This window comes from Chiloscyllium plagiosum, chromosome 16 (genome assembly GCF_004010195.1).
Source record: "Chiloscyllium plagiosum isolate BGI_BamShark_2017 chromosome 16, ASM401019v2, whole genome shotgun sequence".
NCBI lineage: Eukaryota > Metazoa > Chordata > Chondrichthyes > Orectolobiformes > Hemiscylliidae > Chiloscyllium > Chiloscyllium plagiosum.
The window spans coordinates 55,741,978-55,765,313 of NC_057725.1; the positions used below are offsets into that span (position 1 = coordinate 55,741,978).

Below are 23,336 nucleotides of genomic sequence, written 5' to 3' on the forward strand. Positions count from 1 at the left end.
AACTGGTGAAATCCACATCGATCCTGTGTGATTGCAAGGTTCCAGTTTCCTCATTTTCCAGCCCCCCCCACATTTATCCCAGTCCCAAGCCTCCAACTCAGCACCTTTCCCATCTATCTGCTCTGCCCTCGCCCACCCATCATCATCTTCCCAACCTTCATCTATCTATCGCATTCTCAGTGATGTTACTTCTTCCTCCCTCGCCCTCCTACCACATCCATCACCCTGCAACACCCCGCCCCATTTATTTCAGGCTCCCAGCCCACAAGCCTGATTCCTGATGAAGGGCTTATATTCGAAACGTTGATTTTCCTGCTCCACAGATGCTTCCTGACTACTGTGCTTTTCCAACACCATACCCTCAACTCTGATCTCCAGCATCTGCAATTCTCACTTTCTCCTAGAAATGGATTGTTGTTGAATAATTGCTCTGTAAAAGGTGAAAGTCTCACAGAGCGTGGGGCATGCAAAGTGCATTGGGGCATTTTTCAGAGTAAACCTCCTGAGTAAATTTTTTTCTCATTCTGATTTTCAAAACAACTGTACCATCCAATTCCAGTTCAGTGGTACTCGCGATTATTGAACTGCTCTGGTTCTCCTGTCCCTCTCCTCCCATTTCACTAAGCATACTGCAATCAATGAAGTTTGCTGCTTTGCTCTCTTTTTGAATTACAGTCGGTTCTGATATAACGCGCGAGTTCTGTTCCTCTGCGATCCCGCGCTGTAAGAAAATCGCGTATTAGCAGTGCTGTTTAAGTAAAGGGGCCGGGATTGCGTTACAGCCAGTACAGGTAAGGAAAGTTTGTGTTCTACAAATAATGGTCTGAATTCTTCAATCGCATTACAGCCAATTTGGGTTGAGGAAACGTGCGTTATAGCAGAATCGACTAATATAGTTGCTATTTCTAATCTTAGTGGACCATCAGTAGTATCAGCTTAGGGAAGAGGGATTAAGCAGGCACTGAAATATAATCATTTCATTTGCTCATTTAGTTTTGCAGTGAGGGGATCTCTATGGTTGTACTTGGCTGTTTATCCTATGGGCATTATAATGCATCCATGCAGCATTACAGATGTGACTACAAGTAAACTGCCAACCTGAGTAATGGTATGCCATAAAATTAGCAGGCATCATGCAATCACTTGCTTTCTCTAGGTTTGATTGATTGCTTTCAAAATATTTAATTCCCCCCTCCCTCCTGTTCCCATGTGTTGCGTGGCCTGGTTCAGGCATTCACTGTGTGCTGACTTTTAGAAACTAATTGTAGATGCTTTGACATTTTCTGTTTGACTTTGGTGACTCAGCAATTCTGACCTGGCTCTTGCCATTTATTCTGTCAAGTCCGGTTTCTATAATCCAAGAGAAACTGCATCAAAGAATTGTTATTCATCTTCAGACAAATGCATTTTGCAGCATAAACATGAGAGGATGGATGTTTTGGAGATGCTAGATTTCTCAAATCCATGTCAAATCAGCCTTTGTTTTTTGTTGAACAAAGCATTTTTAAGTGATCATTGTTCATGCATGTTTCTGGAAAGAACTGGATAAATTGTCTACTGTTCACAATGCCCTCGTGATTCCATGCTTCCCAGTTATCTTACGAACCTGGGGAGATTTTCAGTCCCTGTACATTGCATCAAAAGTGAATTTTGTACTTTATCCACTGGGTCCAACAGACAAACAAAAAAGCAGCAAATTATTTTCTGAAGAGATCCATTTATCGGCCAATGCTAAATGACTTACAGATCTATGTTGTGTTGGTGTACACAAAGTCATAGAGATGTACAGCATGGAAACAGACCCTTTGGTCCAACTTGTGCATGCCAACCATTTGCCAGCATTTGGTCCATTTTCCTCTCAACCTTTCCTATTCATATACACATCCAGATGCCTTTTAAATGTTGTAATTGTACCAGCCTCCACCACTTCCTATGGAAGCTCATTCCATACACGTACCACCTTTTGTGTGAAAATGTTGCCACTTGGGTCCCTTTTATATCTTTCCCCTCTAACCTTAAACCTATGTCCTCCAGCTCTGGACTCGTACACCCCAGGGAAACAAGTCTATTTATCCTATACATGCCGCTCATGATTTTATAAACCTCTGAGGTCACCCCTTAGCCTCCGATGTTCTAGGAAAAATAACCCCAAACGTTTCAGCCTCTCCCTATAGTTCAATCCTCCAACCCTGGCAACATCCTTGTAAATCTTTTCTGAACCCTTTCAAGTTTCACAACATCTTTCCAATAGGAAGGAGACCAGAACTGCACACAATATTCCAAAAGTGGCCTAACGAATGTCCTGTACAGCCACAACATGACCTCCCACCTCCTATACTCAATAATCTGACCAATGAAGGAAAGCATACCAAACAATGCCTTCACTATCCTATCTACCTTCGACTACTTTCAATGAACCTGCACTCCAAGGTCTCTTTGTTCAGCAGCACTACCCAGAACCTTACCATTAAGTGTGTAAATCCTGCTAAGATTTGCTTTCCAAAAATGCAGCACCTCACATTTATCTAAATTAAACTCCATCTGCCACTCCTCAGCCCATTGGCCCATCGGACCAAGACCCCGTTGTACTGAGGTAACCCTCTTCGCTGTCCACTACACCTCCAATTTTGGTGTTATCTGCAAACTTGCCAACCATACCTGCTATGTTCACATCCAAATCATTTATGTAAATGTTGAAAAGTAGTGGACCGAGCACCAATGCTTGTGGCACACCACTGGTCTCAGGCCTCCAGTCTGAAAAGCAACCCTCCACCACCACCCTCTGTCTTCTACCTTTGAGCCAGTTCTGTATCCAAATGGCGAGTTCTCCCTGTATTCCATGAGATCTAACCTTGCTAATCAGTCTCCCAGGGGAAACCTTGTCGAATGTCTTACTGAAGTCCATATAGATCACATCTACCGCTCTGCCCTCCTCACTCCTCTTTTTACTTCTTCAAAAAACTCAATCAAGTTTGTGGGACATGATTTCCCACGCACAAAGCCATGTTGACTATCCCTAATCAGTCCTTGCCTTTCCAAATACATGTACATCCTGTCCCTCAGGATTCCCTCCAACAACTTGCCCACCACCGACTTCAGGCTCACCAGTCTAAAGTTCCCTGGCTTTTCCTTACCACTTTTTTCTTAAATAATGGCACATGTTAGCCAACCTCCAGTCTTTCGGAACCTCGCCTGTAATTATCAACAATACAAATATCTCTGCAAAGGGCCCAGCAAATACCTCCCTAGCTTCCCACAGAGTTCTAGGGTACACCTGATCAGGTCCTGGGGGTTTATCCACTTTTATGTGTTTCAAGACATCCAGCACTCCTCCTCTGTAATATGGGCATTTTTCAAGATATCACCATCTATTTCCCCCCATTCTATATCTTCCATGTCCTTCTTCACAGTAAACACTGATACAAAATGCTCATTTAGTATCTTCCTCATTTACTGCCATTCCATACAAAGGCTACCTTGCTGATCTTTGAGGGGCCCTATTCTCTCCCTAGTTACCCTTTTGTCCTTAATGCATTTATAAAATCCCTTTGGATTCTCCTTAACGCAATTTGCCAAAACTATCTTATGTTCCCTTATTGCCCTCCTGATGTCTCTCCTACTACCTTTATACTCTTCTAAGGATTCATTTGATCTCTCCTGTCTATACCTGACATATGCTTCTTTTTTTTCTTAATCGACACCTCAATTTCTCTAGTCATCCAGCTTCCCCTACACCTACCAGCCTTTCCTTTCATCCTAACAGAAATATACTGTCTCTGGGCTCTTGTTATCTCATTTCTGAAGGCTTCCCATTTTCCAGCCGGCCCTTTACCTGTTAACATCTGCCCCCAATCGGCTTTTGAAAGTTCTTGCCTAATACCGTCAAAATTGGCCTTCATCTAATTTAGAGCTTCAACTATTAGATCTGGTCTATCCTTTTCCATCACTATTTTAAAACTAATAGAATTATGGTCGCTGGCCCCAAAATGCTCCCCCATTGACACCTCAGTCACCTGCCCTGCCTTATTTCCCAAGTGTAGGTCAAGGTTTGCACCTTCTCCAGTAGGTACATCCACATACTGAATCAGCAACTTTTCTTGTACCCTTTTATCAAATTCCTCTCCATCTAAACCCTTGACACTAGGGAAGTCCCAGTCTATGTTTGGAAAGTTAAAAATCCCCTACCATAACCACTCTAATATTTTTTCATATAACTGAAATCTCCTTACAAATTTGTTTCTCAAGTTCCCACTGACTATTAGGGAGTCTATAATACAATCCCAATAAGGTGATCATCCTTAATTCTCAGTTCCACCCAAATAACCTCCCTGGATGTATTCCCAGGAATATCCTCCCTAAGTACAGCAGTATGCCTTTTAGAAAACTCCACTCCCCCTCTTCTGTTGCTATCCTTTCTATCCTTTGTATCCTGGAACATTAATCTGTCTGTGTCGGAGTTTAAAAATAGAGACCAAGGGGAGTGTATCCATGCTGGATGACAATTTCACAGTCGGTTATTATTGGAATCAAGCTAGTTGGAGGCTTGTAAAGGTAGTAGCCATTTTGCAGATATAAACCTAGAAGCATAGGTGGCCAAACCAATTGATTTTGGAAGGTCGACTATCATCCTATTTTCAATAAGTGTATGAATGTAAGCGATTGGAATGAAATCTGATGCACTGTATTGACATTGGATGACACAGAACAGCTAAAGTTCATACAGCAAGCTCATGTTGATGAGATCACATGTATTAATCTGTTGATGGATTAATACCCTGCAATTCCACTGATTGACCCACTGGTTCTGGAATTTGGGCAGTTTGCCACTGTGGGTACAACCCAAGGGCAGCAAGGAACATAATGTGCTACAAAGCATGATCATGCCCTGTGACCTGTCTCTGTAGTTTTGCAACCTCGGTGAGAAGGGGGTGGATGAGGGAGGGGGAGGAATACATTTTCTTTAAAGAGAAGATTGAGCAGATAATGTGCAGTAAACCGTTCAGAATATCTGATTTACTGTTGCGCCTATGCTAGGCATTGCACTTATTGAAATGTATAGTCACTAGATACTATACTGGTTGGTTGAGGGCCAAGGTTTAGTGGAATTTTCAGTACTTCTAAGAATTGCAGTACAAAGAAAAAGTGTGGTACTGAATACTGAAGATGTTGCTAAATATTAAGCGTGGAAAAACAAGCAACATTCAGGATAACATTGCAGAAGATTTCACCTTTTGTGTTGTTTTGTATAAGTTCCTAGATATAGGAGTGTGCTGCCAATGAGGAAATCTGCAGCGATTGGATGTAACTTTAAATGATCTTTCTGCTCATTCATTCAACACCACCAGTGAGATAGATAAGAGCAAGTGCCTTGTAATCCATGCTCCAAACCAATTGCTTTATGACCACTAGGCTCAAGGGTAGCACACTGTCCTCAGCACCATTCTAAGACTAGAATACCCCCCCATAATTTGTTCATTCCAGTGTGATGAGAAGACATTGCTACTGAGCCCAGGGTGCTCTCTTTCAAATAACTTATTCTATTGCCCCTTGGGCTGGATCTAAAGGATTCCCTAAAGTAAGTTAGGGAATTCTTCCTGGTCAACTAACATAACCAAAAGCAAAAGTTCTGGCTAATGTATCTCCTTGCTACCTTTTGGATTTTGCTCCATGCAAATTGTTGTCACTGATGACCAACTAGCAGTAATTACTCTTTAGAAGTATTTGGCTGTAAAATGCTTTGGGACATCAAAAACATCATGATTGTTTACAGGGAATTAATATTGATATCTGCCAAGGTTAGTGTAAAGAGGTCTTTGCCCATAAGTAGGAGGAGGCACCATAATGGTTCAGCTTTCTTCCAAGAACTTGCTCTTTCTGATGGGAACTCTGAGAGTTCTACCTTCTGGTAACTTCTAAAGAGCAAGAGAAGAAACTGCAATACTACTAAGTTCCAGCTTAATCATGTGTCAAAACGGATCAGACTATGAAAAGAGGCCAAGTGTCCCATAGAGCAGCCCATCTGTGAGTGAAAGGAAGAGGACTGTAATTGGTTCTGAGGCAGTAAATCATCACGTGCTAAAAAAAACATATGTAATGCCAACTGACAAATAGACACACAATTATTTAATGCCTTATTTCATACTTGTGGCTGCTGGTCTTGTGTTCCTAATTAGGTACTGTGCTTGAGGTTAAAAACCAAAAAAACTGTGGATGCTGGAAGTCAGTAACAAACAGAAATTGCTGGAAAAGCTCTACAGGTCTGGCAGCATCTGTGGAAAGACATCAGAGTTAATGTTTTGGATCCAATGACCCTTCCTCAGAATGGAGATTTAAGGAAGAGTCATTGGACCTGAAACATTAACTCTGATTTCTCTCTCCAGATGCTGCCAGATCTTGAGTTTTTCCAGCAATTTCTGCTTTTGTTGCTGTGTTTTAAGTTGTTTCTGCATTGACTGAAATTCTGTTTTTCCCCAAAAATGTTTTCCCCCATTTACTGGATAAGATGTAATAAGACACTTATACCTTTTCATGGACGAGATCAAACCTGAAACATTTGTTGAGCTCCAAAAAGTTCTGTAAGTGACACAGATCTTTAACAGTGACTTGTATTTATATCAAAATGTGATAATTTCCAATAGATATGAGAGTGTGCTGTTTGTTACATTAACTTCAAACTTGTGCTGTTGCAAGTGGATACTATTTAGACTGGGATAAAGCTAGATTCAGAAACTGAAAGGATTAAAAAGAAATGTGTCAGAGGTCTGATGAAATGAATTTTTTTAAATGATTTGAACCAGTAAGGATTTTTTTTTTTTAAAAGTACTAAGCCACAAAATATATCTACATATTATTTGTGTAGCTTTCTTTTGGCTTCCAGGAGCTACTTTTTTCCGTGAAATCCTTTACTGGGTGATGCAGTCACATTGTAGCATTCATTTATTTTGTTTGTGTTGAAGTGTGGGACATTTTGGATTCTCTCGGAAGCAGATTTTTTTTTTTTAAAAAGTCTTCTATCCTCAAATATTAATTGTCCATTAAATTTGAAACCACACCACACGAGGAAAGCATTGATTTCTACATGTGACAATATTTAAGTTGGTACAAGACAACAGGTGTAAGTTAGCAGCAGAAGTCTCATTATTCAAAATAACTAGATACAGACTTCTACAAAGAGAAAAACCATCACCCTAAAGACGCCATCCATTTGAGTGAAGTCACAGCTAGTGCTTTTCAATCGCGTATTCACAACACTGAAATACTTTAACCAGACAGTTACTACACTTTTTATTTTATTGCATCTCAGGTGTCGGTTTCAAATTTAAATTTAACAATTGGCACAGTGTTGGTTACAGTAGAATTCACTGATGTGATTTGTCATGTATAGTGACTGTTGAATATATGCAGTATGATGGAAGAGATTTCACATTTGTTGGGAAGTAATTCATGAACTCAGTGATTTATAGTTTTTCTAGTCCCTTGGTTAGCTGAATGTACATCTGTGGCAGCTCTCGGTCTCTTCCTGTCCCCAAACCACTATCTCCCATCCTGGCAGCAAATATGGGAGAGGAACAACCTGTGATTGGAGAAGCAACTTCTCCTACCTTCCCTCCATTCTATTTGGGGTGAGTGTGTGACTTCTCTCGTATTGGTCACACAGACACACAGACACACGATGTTTCTTTTGCTTTAATCCAGGTTGCTAATCTTTTTTCTAATTCTTAAATTCTTTCCTGAAATATCTTTTGTTCATGTACATCACATCCACAACATTTCTCTTGTATCTGTACCTTCCAAAAAACTCCTCTAGGTTTATCGAGTATTGAGTTTCCATCCAGAGATATGTGGTTGTTTCTAATCATATTGTCCAGTTTGAAATTGAAGAATTTCATCCTCCAGTTTAAGCATTCAAAATTTCTCTGACTATTGATGTGGACTAAAACCGAACTTGCTGGAGTGACTCACTAGCATTTTGCGTCCAGTGACTCTTTTTTTTACAAGAGGGTAAAGTACTGGACTCAAAATGTCAACTCTGCTTTCTTCCTGCAGATGCTTCCAGATTTGTTGAGTTTCAACAGCAATTTTTCTTTTTGTTTCAGATTACCAGCATCTGTAATTTATTGTTTTATGTTTATGTTGAGTAATTGGCATGTCATTTTGCAAGTTAGCTCTGTCTTTTTGAGAATTTGGTATTGTATTGGACACTCTCCAATTTTCCAGCACTTACCAATTTTCAGTAGAATGCTAAAGTACAACTATCAACATTACTGAATCCTTCACACATTTTAATTCTGAACATAACTATTTCAATTTGTAATTAGATTAGCATTACCATATATATATTTACTACTTGCATTCATTTCTAAGAATTTGATTCTCTAATCTGCATTAACGTCCCATCCCCGCTTGGGTTTTCTTTCTTGGTGAAAGTGGGTACTGCAGATGCTGAAGATTAGAGTAGTGCTGGAAAAGCACAGCAGATCAGGCAGCATCCAAGGAGCAGGAAAACTGATGTTTTGGGCAAAAGCCCTTCATCAACCGTTTCTGATGAAAGGCTTTTGCCTGGCTCCTCAGATGCTGCCTGGTCTGTGCTTTTCCAGCACTACTCTGATCTTGGGTATTCTTTCTCGCCTCCCTAATCCTTTTACTGACTTACCCAACCGTGAAATGTAAATGGAAGAGAATCTGTAGTAGAACTGCACAAATGTATCCATTCCTTTTTTTAACCTGTGACCTTTGTGACTTCTGTGAATTATATCCTCTGTGTTTGGAATGTTGGTGCTCTCTGCCTATATCTGGGTGGCACAGTGGCTCAGTGATTAGTATTGCTGCCTCACAGTGCCAGGGACCCAGGTTAGATTCCCATCTCGGGCGGCTATGTGGAGTTTGCACGTTCTCACCATGTCTGTGTGGGTTTCTTCTGGGTGTTCCAGTTTCCTCCCACAATCCAAAGATGTGCAGGGCAGGTAAATTGGCCATGTTAAATTAACCATAGTGTTAGATACATTAGTCAGGTGTAAATATAGGATAGGGGAATGGGTCTGGGTGGGTTACTTCAGAGAGCCAGTGTGGATCTTTTGGGCCAAATGGCCTGATCCACACTGTAGGGAACCTAATCTATATTTTTCTCTTCCACAGCACCATTACTGCTCCTCTTCTTTTTTTCTTACACTGTCCCTTTTTATAAAAAAAACTGATTGTTTTGTTTCTGACTCCTGGCCAGTTTGTGGTGACATTTCTATTATGCCATTAAATTTATATCTTCCAGTGACTTAATTGCTTGTACTTTGCTCACACTGCATTGCAATACAGGTTTTTAGTCTTTTTTTTTTATAGGATAGTTGCCTTTTTTGTTCAACTCAAATCTTTATTTCTTTATGTCTATACCCTCTTGTGAATCGTCAACTTAATTTCCTAATTGACACCCTTCTGTTCCTTCAGCCTGGTAATCATCTTGATGAAATTGTTATTCTTCTGTTTACCTCAGTTTTTACAATCCTGTACTTGGTATAACAGATTTGTTTGTTTCTTACGAGTTTAAATGCTGTGACACACTCTGATTTATCCATTATGCCTATGGTTGTCTTTTCAGTTGTCTTCAGTGTAACCAGAATAATTCTTATTTCATCAATAGTCCCACATCCAGACAGACAGAGAGAGAGAGAGCGAGAATAATGTCATAATGATTCTGCTGCTTTTCCTGTTTTATTAACTCTTTATTAACTCCTACATCATTGCCTGTGTCTATTCCCTTCCATATTCCCTTGCAGTCTTTCTAAAATTACCCTGCTATTGCATCCTGGGGGCAACAGAGCACCTGGATTACTTGACCTAGCTAAGTTAGGTAATACTTTCATTACTAATTACAAAGTCTCCTATTCGTATTGCATTCCTAATTTAATGAGCACCTCTTTACAGCAGCTAACATGTCAAGTTATATATACAGCACACTGCTAGGTTGGCACAATAATCTGAAATGTGAATAAAGTGCTAGAGAATCTCAGCAGATCATTAGAGGCCTAGACTTGTACAGAATGGAAACAGACTCTTTGGTTCAACTTGCCTCTGCTGACCAGATATCTTAGATTAATTTATCAAGTCCCATTTGCTGGAACTTGGCCCATATCCCTCTAAACCCTTCTTATTCATATACCCATCCAGATGCCTTTTAGATGTTGTAATGGTACCAGCCTCCACCACTTCCTCTGGCAGCTCATTCCATACATGCAGCATCCTCTGCATGAAAACATTGCCCCTTAGGTCCCTTTTAAACCTTTCTTCTGTCACCCTAAACCTATGCCCTCTAATTCTGGACTCCCTTACCTCAGGGAAAGGACCTTGCCTATTTATCCTATCCATACCCATCCATGATTTTCTAAGTGGAGAGAGAAATTAAGTGGATGTTTTGATTGTGATGTGAATCTTCAGAACTGACTGGTGCTATTGACAAAGAGGCTGGAACAGCTTGTCCAGAGCACAGTAAACTGGCTGTCAGACTTTGAGACCAGCATTTTACCCTAAGCTAGGCTTTGTGCACTCAAGTAACCTCAAAAGCCCAGTTGTGGAGCAGACACTTTGATCCATTCTTGCATATTGGCTTTGGGAATTTTAACTGCTTTCCTCCTAAACAAACCTGCTCCAAACAGGCACACTAAATGAGAATCTATTCAGAATGGAAGCGCTGAAAGATGCCTCTTAAATTCCGTAACATTTGGTTGGTAAGCTGTTTATCTGCTTTGAACACATTTCTCTCATCTGCTCTGGCTTTGAAGAGGTGAACTAAGCTATTGTTATGATGGCTGAATTCAAATATGAAAATGCTGTAGGGAGGGAAAAGGAAATTGTGCAATGATTGTTAGCAGCTGAGCGGAAATTGTGGAAACTGAAGTAAACTTTTTGCCATCAGATGTTAAGGAAGTGAGGGCACAATGTATTAATATTTGGATTTGCAGAATTGTTTTGCAGATACATTCTATTTTTGCTCAAAAAGCACACAACCTGCAGGCAGTCAATCCATATAACATTTTTATAAATTCCTACTTTGGAAATAGAACCAGTCTGACTTAAGATTGGGATACAGACAGACTCTAACCACCCCCCTTTAATGCATTGACTGAACTGAGACGTCACCTTTTTTGTAAAACCTTAAGTTATCTGGAGAACATGACTTAAAAGAAGTTCTGGGATTTACATATTAATGAAATGAAACCTGCAACCATTCTAAAAGATGAAAAGCTTAACAGCAATCTAGGTTTGTCCAATATAACATTTTAATTGCATGATACAGTGATCTTTTTCTATAAATTCTGTGTCTTATGATCCTGTCCCACGAGTTACCCTCTGAAAGCTAGTATTTCTAAATAAGCCTGTTGGACTATAACCTGATGTGTGATTTTTAACTTTCTACAGTGAAGACAAACATAAAATATATGTTCAAAGTCCATACCATTTCCTCTTTTCCCATTATTAAGATGCCAGTCCCATTCTCTGAGGGTCCAACATTTTCTTTAACTATTCTTCCTTTATACTTGCAGTGGCTTTTACTTTCTATTTTTATATTTTTTTTTACCAATTTTCTTACCCCAATCTCTCCCCGTTTGTTTTTCAATATATCCTTTTCTGCTTTCTGCAATTTTTAAAAAAAATCTTCCAACCTACCACTAATCTTCGTAGCATTACATGCCTTTTCCTTCAATCTTGTATAAAGGTTCTACAAGTCGTCAACTTTACTGGTGTAACTTTGTTAAGAATTTATGAAGTATCTCATTAAATGTCTGCCAGTATTTCTCTGCCATCTTCCCTTTGAACTCATTTACCAAGTACATTTTAGCCAACTGTTTTATTAATGTATTTAATTAAGTCTGATATATGAGGACCCACTATTCTCACCGATAAACTAAATTCTACAATCATTTTTGCCAGTAGGATCCTTTACACTGAGGTTTTTATTTTATTTCAATCTCGTGCATAACCAGGTTCAAAATAACCAGTTACCTCATTAGAATAATACATTTTATGTCACAAATAATACTTTGAACTCATCCTCTGGGCTACCTTTGGCAATTTGATGTTTCCAGTCAGTGACAAGTTTGAAGTCAGTCATGATATTGTAGCAGTTTTCTTGTAAGTCCCCTTTATTTCTTAATGTAATATCCTGCCTGTGTAGTTTATGTTTGGGAGCCTATAAATACTCCCACCAGTGACTTCCTTTTGCTATTCCTTCTTTCCATCCAAACTGTTTCTGATCTTCAATTTTGTGAAGCAAGATCACTTTTCACAACTACACTGAATCTAATCCTTTATTAACTGAGCTACACCACCTCCTTTTCATTTTCCACCTGTCCTTCTGAAATATCCAATACTGAAGCCCCAACCTTGGTCACCTTGCAACCATCCCTGTAACGGGTATCATGTCATATTTATTTATTTTCATTTTGCTATCAATTCATCCATCTTGTTCCAAATGCTGAAAGCCTTCAAATGAAAAGACTTTAATCCTTTTTTACTATTTGTTTGCTGCAAAGCTGAAAAACAGGGATTGCCAATGCTGGTGCTTGGGTTGTGATTATTCTATATAGCATTCACTTGTACTCGATGTAACAGTCTTACTGAATGCTAACAGCTTACTCCTATCTATGTTTCAAAACATGTCTGTACAAGTCCTTACAGCTGAGACATTTTAAACTAGGGTTATGGACTTAGTGATTTTTATAATGTAATATAGTAACTGTGTCTAAACTCAGACTGAGCTAGCACTATGTTGAGACATGTAGAATTGTGTGCAATAAATCAAACACGAGCCCCACCCAGGCCTCTTTTTGAATCATACAAACTTGAGTTGGTAACTGAAGCAAAGTGCTGTGAAACTACTTCATGAAAAATTAATTGAGTGCATCTTCTTGGATCCAGACAAGCAAATTTGTTGCTCAGAGTATAAAAAGAACACTAGAAAAGATTTTATTTATCACACAATGGCTTTTTTTCTTATTTTTAAGCATTGTTGATACCTCCTGAATCAAATGCAAATGCATAGTTTGGTTTCTACTGATTCAACTGCTGTTTGCAATTGTAAATGGGTACTATAAATACAGAGAGCCTTGTCGCATACCACATTGATATGCTAACAGGTTGCAGCATTAGTAGATAAAATGCAAGCTTGCACCTTAAGATGGCACATGTAAGCACACAGAGGTAGGGGTTTGTGATCCATGGTTGACTATGTTAGGGGTGCATACGGGAATGTAAACTTTGGGTTGAATCAATTCATTTGTACTCCTGCATCTGCCAAAGAGCAAAGCCACCAGATAAAGGAATCCACTTACCTTGAATGATATACGGTACATTGAAGGAGAAGAAGAAGGTAAAACAAAAAAATCGATGAGGGATGTGAAGATCTATCATTTTATGAGCTTGCTTTTTCTTTTATATATCTGTTGCTATTGAACAATTATTTATGTACCAGAAATAGGTCAATAAAAGGGGCTAATAAGAGTGAGGCGCTTAAAATAATTAATTTGGGGGCAGAAATGAGTTTCAAACTAAAATACATTTCACTAAAGGCAGGGATGAGGAGAAATTTCTTCCGTCGGAAGGCTGTGAATGTTAGAATTCTGTACCCAGAGTAGAGTGGAGACTGGATCATTGATTATATTCGAGACAAATTCTTCATCTACAAGACCGTCAATGGTTATGGATGTCAAATGCCCCCACCCCAGTCCTGCTCCTGTTTCTTTTATTCTTTATATCAGCTCAGAGAAAAACATGGAAGAGTCTTCAAGTCCTAAAAACCCACAAATCCTAAAAACCTGAATATCTACATCTCACTGTAAAGTTCTTGATAAGGGCAGATACTCAAGTGTTACTGCTGCAATCCATTTTTCTTGCTGTTTTCTCTGCAATGTCTATTGCACACGCTCGGACCCTCTGTGTGCTCAAGTGGACAAATATGTCAGTCTTCAACAGAGCAGTAAATGACACTCCAGCTTTAAAAGAGGTGCCCGCAGAGATATAATGCGCCGGTTATGATTTTCCAGGACTGCTTAGAGCAGAGCCAGCAGTTTGGATGTCTTTAAGTGTAATATTATCCTTCAACAAAGCCACGACGGAGAGAGGAAATGAGAGTCACAGACCACATCAACCATCAGAAAATACTGGAATCTATTACTAAGGATTCACTTAGAAATACATAGTGTAATCCATTGAAGTCAGCAAAAGGGCAACTGTGTGGAGCCAGGAAATGTCCTGACCTTGTATTCTCAAACTGCTTATTAAAATTAACCCTGGTGTAAACATTGAACTGTTCGAGGCTGGTGGAAATTCTCATAGTGAACCCAAATGAATCTTCAAAGAAACTGTTGAGTCTATTAACTTATTTATACAAAAAAAAACATGCTTTCAATGAAACATCTTGCTATCAGGCATTTCTAAACCTGAAAAAGGTAAAGTAATTTCCATTGTTCATTTGTTTTGAGGCGGATGTTGAAGCTGGAATAAATTCAATATTGCTGCTGTTTTGACAAATAATATTGGGTTATTTGTTTAAGTAAAGCTTACATCTTCTGTTTTATTCCCTTGTTAAACAGTTGCATTGTGAAACTGTCACTGTAAACTTTGAGTGTGGAATTTAAGTTGAGCTTTATTTATTGATTTTATTTTTGTTGTTTGTTACTACTCATAACTTTTCTTAATGTTGAGAAACTTTAATGTATGTTCAATGTGTACGTGTGCACACCTGATTGAGAAAATAATCTTGGAAAGACATAATTTACTGGGATGGCATTAAAAGGATATGATTTGGAGATGCCGGTGTTGGACTGGGGTGTACAAAGTTAAAAAGCACACAACACCAGGTTATAGTCCAACAGGTTTATTTGGAAGCATTAGCTTATGGCACAGACAGGGAACACAGGGGGCTAACACCTTCAACATATTATCTGGCTGACACCAATTGTTACAGTTAACCTGAGAATGTAACTTTTTAAAAAAAGTTTTGTGATTTACACATGAAAGAAGTGAAACTATCATGGTCATTCTAACAGATGAGAGACTCCACAAACAATCAAGATATTTTTCAATGTATAATTTCAGTTATATCACACTGTAAACTTTTGCTATAAATTCTGTGTCTTACAATTGTGTCCTCCACAGCCACCTAATGAAGGAGCAGCGCTCCGAAAGCTAGTGCTTCCAATTAAACCTGTTGGACTAAAACCTGGTGTTGTGTAATTTTTAACTTTAAAAGGATAGATTGTCTTCTGAAAATGGACAATTTTTCAAGACTGAAATTCACTGTCTTTGTTCAAAGAGCTATTTGACCATGAATAGTTGTATGGTTGTGCCCAATTCTTTTCTCACTTAATGTCTGTAATAAATGCATTTCCAGCAAGTGTCACAAAATACAGACTTGTTGTGGTGTTTGCTGAATTAATTTTGCCTTTGTGCTGATGTCACATATGACGACTAACTATCCTGTTGAGATCAGCTAACATCTGGTTTGGGACGCTGCCTTTAAAAATAGGCAGCAGGGTAAGAGCTTTTGCCTAATGTGACACAGGAAGAAGCTCATGTGAAATATGCAGCATGTTTACGCTTTCTAAACATTTAATCGGCAGGAGAATGTGGTGCAAATATCATTGATGTTTCCAAAGAAGCACGGAAGAGGTTTCTGGGTCCACTCCACCCTTCCTTTAACTTGATAAAGATCATCCGTAGCCGGCTTTCCAAAGGACTTCCAGACAACGCACACGAGCTAGCAACAGGTCGACTGGGCATTTCATTGACCCGTGTCTCTGATGGCGAGAATGTTCTGGTGACTGTTTTCAACAATAAGGAGGAGCTTGTCCAGGTGAAGTCAAAATGTAACACTGTTTTTGTTCCAAATGGGTGGGAGAAGATTTTCTTCTCTGGGGTTTTTCCTATTTTTGTACTTCAAATCCTATTCCACGCAACTAAGTGAACAAAGACTTTCTCACATCTGTGTGGCAGAAGCCAAAATCTGGTTTCTTTTTAAAGAAGAACACTTTTTTTCTGACCTGAACTTTCTACCAGTCAAAGTACTATCCCAAATTCCCTAGTATGACCATAAATGATGTCATGTTATTTTTGTACAGCCATAAAAATTGCGTCACTGGCAGTTCATATAAAAAGCTCCTGATCTGTTTTGCAGGCCTGTATATGCAGCATGTTTATTCCTGTGTACTGTGGACTGATACCACCAACGCTGCAAGGCGTGGTAAGTTGAACTGTGACTGTAAAGCATGAAGCTAATGATGTGGAATTTCACCGGGATAATAAGTGACTGAATATTAATTTGAGTAGCAAATTGAAATGAATCTGAGCTTAGCTATTTCCTTTTACCAAACAGTACATGTGTTGAAGTACTACAGACGTTGTCATAATTTTCATTTTTTTTTCGTGTCATTCCTGCATTTTCCTCCTTACATTGAAGTTCCTTCCCTCTCCAATTCTGTGCTGAATTACTGAAAATTCCATTACTTGTGAAGTGTGTTAATGATTTTCTGTCTTTAGATGCTATCTTTCCCAGTCGTCTTAACTTTCTGAACAAAAGAAAACACACTGAACCCCATGATCAACTACACCATTCTTACACTTCCTACACTATTCTTACACTATCCCTGATTTCAGAATCTTCCTTAAAATTACTAAACCACTTGGTGCCTTTAGAAATCATTCAAACTTTTCTTTTGAGTTAATAGTGTATCCTGTATTCAAGTGTAACATAGTGCATATTAAATGAATTGGAAAGAAATTGGGGCAGCACCACAGCCTCATGGCGCCAGGGGCCCAAGTTTGATTGCAGCCTTGGGCAACTGTCAATGTGGAGTTTGCACATTCTGCCTATGTCTGTGTGGTTTTCCTCCCACAGCCCAAAGATTGCAGGTTAGGTGGATTGACCATGCTACATTGTCCAAAATGTCCAGCGATATGCAGATCAGGTGGATTAGCCATGCAAAATAGAGCGTTACATGGATGAGTCTGACTGGGTTGGTCTTCAGAGGGTCAATACGGATCCTTTGGGCCGAATGGCCTGCTTCCACACTGTTGAATCCCTTCAGTGTGGAAACAGGCCATTAGGCCCAACAAGTCACACTGACCCTCCAAAGAATATCCCACCCAGACTCATTCCCTAACCCTATTACTTTTACATTTCCCCTGACTAATGCAACTAACCTACACATCCCTGAACGTTATGGGCAATTTAGTATTGCCAATTCACCTAACCTTACAACTTTTGCACTGTGGGAAGAAACCAGAGCACCTGGAGGAAACCACGCAGACACTGGGAGAATGTGCAAACTCCACACAGACAGTCGCCCTAGGCTGGAATCGAACCTGGGTCCCTGGTGCTGTGAGCCACCGTGCTACCCATAGAATCTGTATGGATTCTGTGAAAGTATACTCACTCACATGAATAAAACAAAGAGCTGGAAATTTGAAACTAAGACATAAATTGTTGTTGAAACTCACCAGGTCTGATGAAGGGTCACCAGACTGGAAGCATTAACTCTGCTTTTTTCCCACAGATGCTGCCAGACCTGAGTTTCGCCAACAATTTCTGTTTTTGTTCCTCATTCACATGGTTGTTGGAAATGTAACGTGTTTGTGGTGCTACCAATTAATTGTGATTTTTTTTTGTGCATGGGTTCACAAATGCAGGCTTTCATGAATGATTGGAAATTTGAAATTGATGAGTTGCAACTTTTTAGCTCCTGATTTGAACTATAGTGACACATTGATTCATTGTCATGTTACAAGGCAAGTGCTTAACTACAATGTTATACAACAGTGCATAGGTTCAGAGAAAGTTATTTCTCAGTAACTCCTGATTACTATCTGCTGATCTCGTGCCAAATGGATGAAATGTGAAACTGTTTGTCAACACTTCCTCCTTCCCAATTACTGTGTTCATAAACTCCATATTCAAACTCAAAACCCTATGTTAAAATTGAATGGAATGGGTAAAATGCAATTGTTTTTGAAAGTTTATTTAAAACTTTGAGCATTGAAGGAGTTTAGGTTTAACATGAGTCATTGTGTAAACCATTCTGACTTCACTCTTGCTGTTGGATGTTCGTTGATCCACTTTTGGACAAAACAGCCTTGTGCATTCCATGGTTTGTTTGTTGTCTGTCTTTTATTGAGGAGAGATTGACTTATGCCAAACAACAGTCTTGTTAGAGTACAAAGTGCTCTCTGATCTAATGTCCATTTCTACTGCTTGTTCTCTATGTCTCCACTATCCCTCAATACTGATCTCTCTGGTGGATAATGGAACAGCCCAATATTGCGTGTAGCTGGGGAGATGAGCAATTTTATTTTAAATTTTAAAATCTCTTTCACTCGAGCAAGGCTCCCTAAACACAGTTAACTTTCCAGTATCTCACCAAAGTGCCACTCTCCATGGGGATGCACCACAACGAAACTTAGAAAAACATTTGAAGGCACTTCACTGAGATGGAAGAAAGGCAGAAGATTAAATCAGTAGCTGGCAAAATAATAGAAAGCATCCTGAAATAGAGAACAGGGAAATAATTAACACCAATACTGAAGGTCAGACTGTATAGAAATTGGATCTTGCTTGACAAGCCTTTTGAGGATATTATTGAGCTATGATTGCAATGTGGAGATTAACACAGCTTTAAAGATATTTTTAAACCGATAGTATTAACTTGGAAAGAGCTTGGTACCATTGGGATCCATCCTGGAGTATTGAAATTCACATGAATGATTGATAGAAGGGGCAGTGAAAAGGCTTCCACATATTGTCAGTGATACCAAATATGGTGGTGCCATTTTTCTGTGCAAATTAGTTAATGAATTTGCCTACTTAAGTGATAACTGTAATTTATTAGCTTTAAAGCATGTTGGGAGGTTGTAAAAGATGCAATAATATCCGCTCTTTTTCTGATTGCAGTCAGGTTTTGTATCTTCATTTTCCTGAAATTTATGTAGCTCTCAGCAAAGTGGGCTTTAGTTTATTTATCCCTGTAACGACTACTTTAAATTTTCCTTTTACTCCCAACTTTGATTATACCCCTGGCCAAGTAGCCAATCCAGGCATCTGCTATCAGCAGTCTTTGAACTGGCAACCAGGAAATATGAAAGATGTTATAATCTTCCAAGGGTTGTTTTTAGTTGCCAACTTCCTGTATCTGCTTGATATATCCCTAAGTGGATCAATAGATGACCTTGTGAGAGAATGAGAAGCAAAACTGGAACTGACTGATTTATTTGTGCACCACTTATTCCCTTTGCGAATCCTGTACATCTTAAACAAGTGAGAGCCCTGTTTGAACTGTTTTTGCTGGACATTATTTAATTCCAATAACAAGCAAAAACAAATGGCTGCTTGCCAGTGCAGCTGACTGCTACTTTAGCTGAGGATAAAGGACTGCATCCAATGACAAACCAAATAACTGCAGTGAACTAAAGCGTTCAAAATTCAATGTGATGTGAACTCTGACTGCATTTTTGCTGTCAAAACTAATGCTTGTTCTAACAAAGTAGCTCATAATGATATTCTAAAATATACTTTGATTTATTTATGATAAAGTTGCATAAGATTAAAGATGTTGTTAAAATTACAGGGCATGGCATGAAATCAGTTACTTTATTTACTGGACATGGGAATAATCAAACTTGATTCAGAACTGAAATTGTCACCTAGTCAGAAAATTGCTGTTCAATTCAACCTGCAGCATAGATTTAAACTGTTTGAACTAGCTGTGATCATATACTACAATAATAAAATGTTGAACCTGTTTTACGTTGACCAGTGGTAACTCAGATGGAGTCTCCTTTTACACTTTGCCTCATGGTCAGTTAGTAGGCGGTCTTACTGCGACCTTATTTAGTTTTAAGTTGCAGGAGAGCAGTGGCCATGAGCAGCTCCCTTTGCTCTGCCTAGCCAAATCTATACTCCAATTCCTGGATTAAATAGGACTGGTATTGTAGCACAAATATGGGGACTAATTGCAAGGCCACCATTCTTTTGTAATTTGAATTGCAAGAGTTTAAACACTGTTGGTAGATAGTTTACCTCGACTCATTTGTGCTTAGTATTTAGCATTGTTTAACAACTTTCAAATTTTCTTTAAAACTCTTGAAATGTATTGCTTTTCATTAGATGAGATGTACTAGATTGAATAGCTATATTTTGTATTGCAATAAATAAACACGCACATTAGTACTTATTCTATAAAGGTAAATGTAAAATTTCCATAATCCTACTGGACCATAGGGCCATTTTCTCATTCAGGGGAGAGACAGAGATGACTGGTGATTGTTTAGACAGAGGGTCACAAAGCTTCAGACAAGGGCAGAGATTGAGGGGAGTCCTTCATAGCAACCTCAATGTGGGAATTGAGCCCATGCTGTTGTCATCACTCTGCATTGCAAACCAGCCATCCAGCCAAATGAGCTAACTGACCCTGCTAATTCTGTAATGTCCATGCAAGGTCAGGTTTTGCAGTCAGAGTTATAGAGATGTACAGCATAGAAACAGACCCTTCGGTCCAACCCGTCCATGCTGACCAGATATCCCAACCCAATCTAGTCCCATCTGCCAGCACCCGGCCCACATCCCTCCAAACCCTTCCTATTCATATACCCATCCAAATGCCTCTTAAATGTTGCAATTGTACCAGCCTCCACCACTTCATCTGGCAGCATACACATACCACCCTCTGCGTGAAAAATTTGCCCATTAGGTCTCTTTTATATCTTTCCCCTCTCACCCTAAACCTATGCCCTCTAGTTCTGGACTCCCCCAACCCAGGGAAAAGACTTTGCCTATTTACCCTATCCATGCCCCTCATAATTTTGTAAACCTCTATAAGGTCACCCCTCAGCTTCCGATGCTCCAGGGAAAACAGCCCCAGCCTGTTAAACCTCTCCCTATAGCTCACATCCTCCAACCCTGGCAATATCCTTGTAAATCTTTTCTGAACCCTTTCAAGTTTCACAACATCTTTCCGATAGGAAGGAGACCAGAATTGCATGCAATATTCCAACAGTGGCCTAACCAATATCCTGTACAGCGCAACATGACCTCCCAACTCCTGTACTCAATAATCTGACCAATAAAGGAAAGCATACCAAACGCCACCTTCACTATCGTATCTACCTGCGACTTCACTTTCAAGGAACTATGAACCTGCACCCCGAGGTCTCTTTATTCAGCAACACTCCCTAGGACCTTACCATTAAGTGTATAAGTCCTGCTAAGATTTGCTTTCCCAAACTGCAGCACCTCGCATTTATCTGAATTAAACTCCATCTGCCACGTCTCAGCCCATTGGCCCATCTGGTCCAGATCCTGTTGTAATCTGAGGTAAAAAGGGAGAAAGTGAGGACTGCAGATGCTGGAGATCAGAGCTGAAAAATGTGTTGCTGGAAAAGTGCAGCAGGTAAAGCAGCATCCAAGGAGCAGGAGAATCGACGTTTCGGGGATAAGCCCTTCCTCAGTAATCTGAGGTAACCCTCTTCGCTGTCCACTACTCCTCCAATTTTGGTGCCATCTGCAAACTTACTAACTGTACCTCTTATGCCTGCATCCAAATCATTTATGTAAATGACAAAAAGTAGAGGACCCAGCACCGATCCTTGTGGCACTCCTCTGGTCACAGGCCTCCAGTCTGAAAAACAACCTTCCACCACCACCCTCTGCCTTCTACCTTTGAGCCAGTTCTGTATCCAAATGGCTAGTTCCCCCTGTATTCCATGAGATCTAACCTTGCTAATCAGTCTCCTATGGGGAACCTTGTCAAACGCCTTAATGAACTCCACATAGATCACATCTACTGCTCTGCCCTGATCAATCATCTTTGTTACTTCTTCAAAAAACTCAGTCAAGTTTGTGAGACAAGATTTCCCACACACACAGCCATATTGACTATCCCTAATCAGTCCTTGCCTTTCCAAATACATGTACATCCTGTCCCTCAGGAGTCCCTCCAACAACTTGCCCACCACCGAGGTAAGGCTCACTGATCTATAGTTCCCTGGTTTGTCTTTACCAACCTTCTTAAACAGTGGCACCAACCACGTTTGCCAACCTCCTGTCTTCTGGCACCTTACCTGTGACTATCGATGATACAAATGTCTCAGCAAGAGGCCCAGCAATCACTTCTCTAGCTTCCCACAGAGTTCTCGGGTACACCTGATCAGGTGCTGGGGATTTATCCACCTTTACCTGTTTCAAGACATCCAGCATTTCCTCCTCAGTAATCTGGATGTTTTGCAAGATGTCACCATCTATTTCCCTACAGTCTATATCTTCTATATCCTTTTCCACAGTAAATAGGGATGCAAAACATTCATTTAGTATCTCCCCCCTTTTCTGTGGCTCCACACAAAGGCAGCCTTGCTGATCTTTGAGCGGCCCTATTCTCTCCCGAGTTACCCTTTTGTCCTTAAAATATTTGTAAAAACCTTTTGGATTCTGCTTAATTCTATTTGCCATCATTGGATAAGGTGTTCTATCTCCAAGCAAGTTAAAATCTTGATTATTTCCTCCTTCAGTTTTATGTATGAGGTTACAAGTAAGTCAGACGAGTGGCTGTCACCTGAATGGCGCTGTTTTGTCCAGACAATATGAAGTGCAAGTCTATAACTGGTATCTCATTAGCGCATAAACAATTATATTGGATATGCTCATTTAAGTCAGTGCATTCCCATTGAGTTAAGTGTTACTGTAGGAGATAATTGGCCATGTATATCATACAGACATGGGAATTTCTTACACTTTCCTGAGGCAGTGCATTTTAATCTTCTGAATGTGTCCTTAGTAATTGGGTTATAATTTTAAATTGATGCTAATAGCTAACATGCATTGCATACAAAGGTTATGTGTTAGTATCTCATATGGTAATATTTTTCAATAAAGCCAGAGTTTCATTTTATTTGAGGAGAAAGTGACGACTGGAGATCAGAGCTGAAAATGTGTTGCTGGAAAAGCACAGCATGTCAGGCAGTATCCAAGGAGCAGGAGAATCGACGTTTTGGGCATGACCCCAAAGAAGGCTTCCTGAAGAAGGGCTCATGCCCGAAATGTCGATTCTCCAGCTCCTTGGATGCTGCCTGACCTGCTGTGCTTTTCCAGCAACACATTTTCAGCTCTTTCATTTCATTTGAGCTTGTTTTGATAGCAGCAGACATAACTGACAATACTCTATATAAATCTAACACTTTGACACCATTTCTTGTCCATTTATGGCTCTTCCTACCTTCCCCAACAGCTCCTTTTTGCCTGTGTCACTTTTTCTCTCTGGTCTTTTGCATTGTAATCCTCTCCCCCTACATTTCTAGCTCTTTTGTGT

At 39.7% G+C, this 23,336-nt stretch overlaps 1 protein-coding gene across 1 annotated transcript in view; it reads left to right on the plus strand.

Annotated features, from left to right (window-relative positions):
- The window catches only part of pnpla2 (patatin-like phospholipase domain containing 2), a 52,336-nt gene that overhangs the window by 6,817 nt on the left and 22,183 nt on the right, over nucleotides 1-23,336 (plus strand). Inside the window, exons 2-3 of the mRNA XM_043706166.1 lie at nucleotides 15,609-15,841; nucleotides 16,163-16,228. Coding sequence (XP_043562101.1) covers nucleotides 15,609-15,841; nucleotides 16,163-16,228 — 299 coding nt within the window. The remainder of the gene's footprint in view (nucleotides 1-15,608; nucleotides 15,842-16,162; nucleotides 16,229-23,336) is intronic.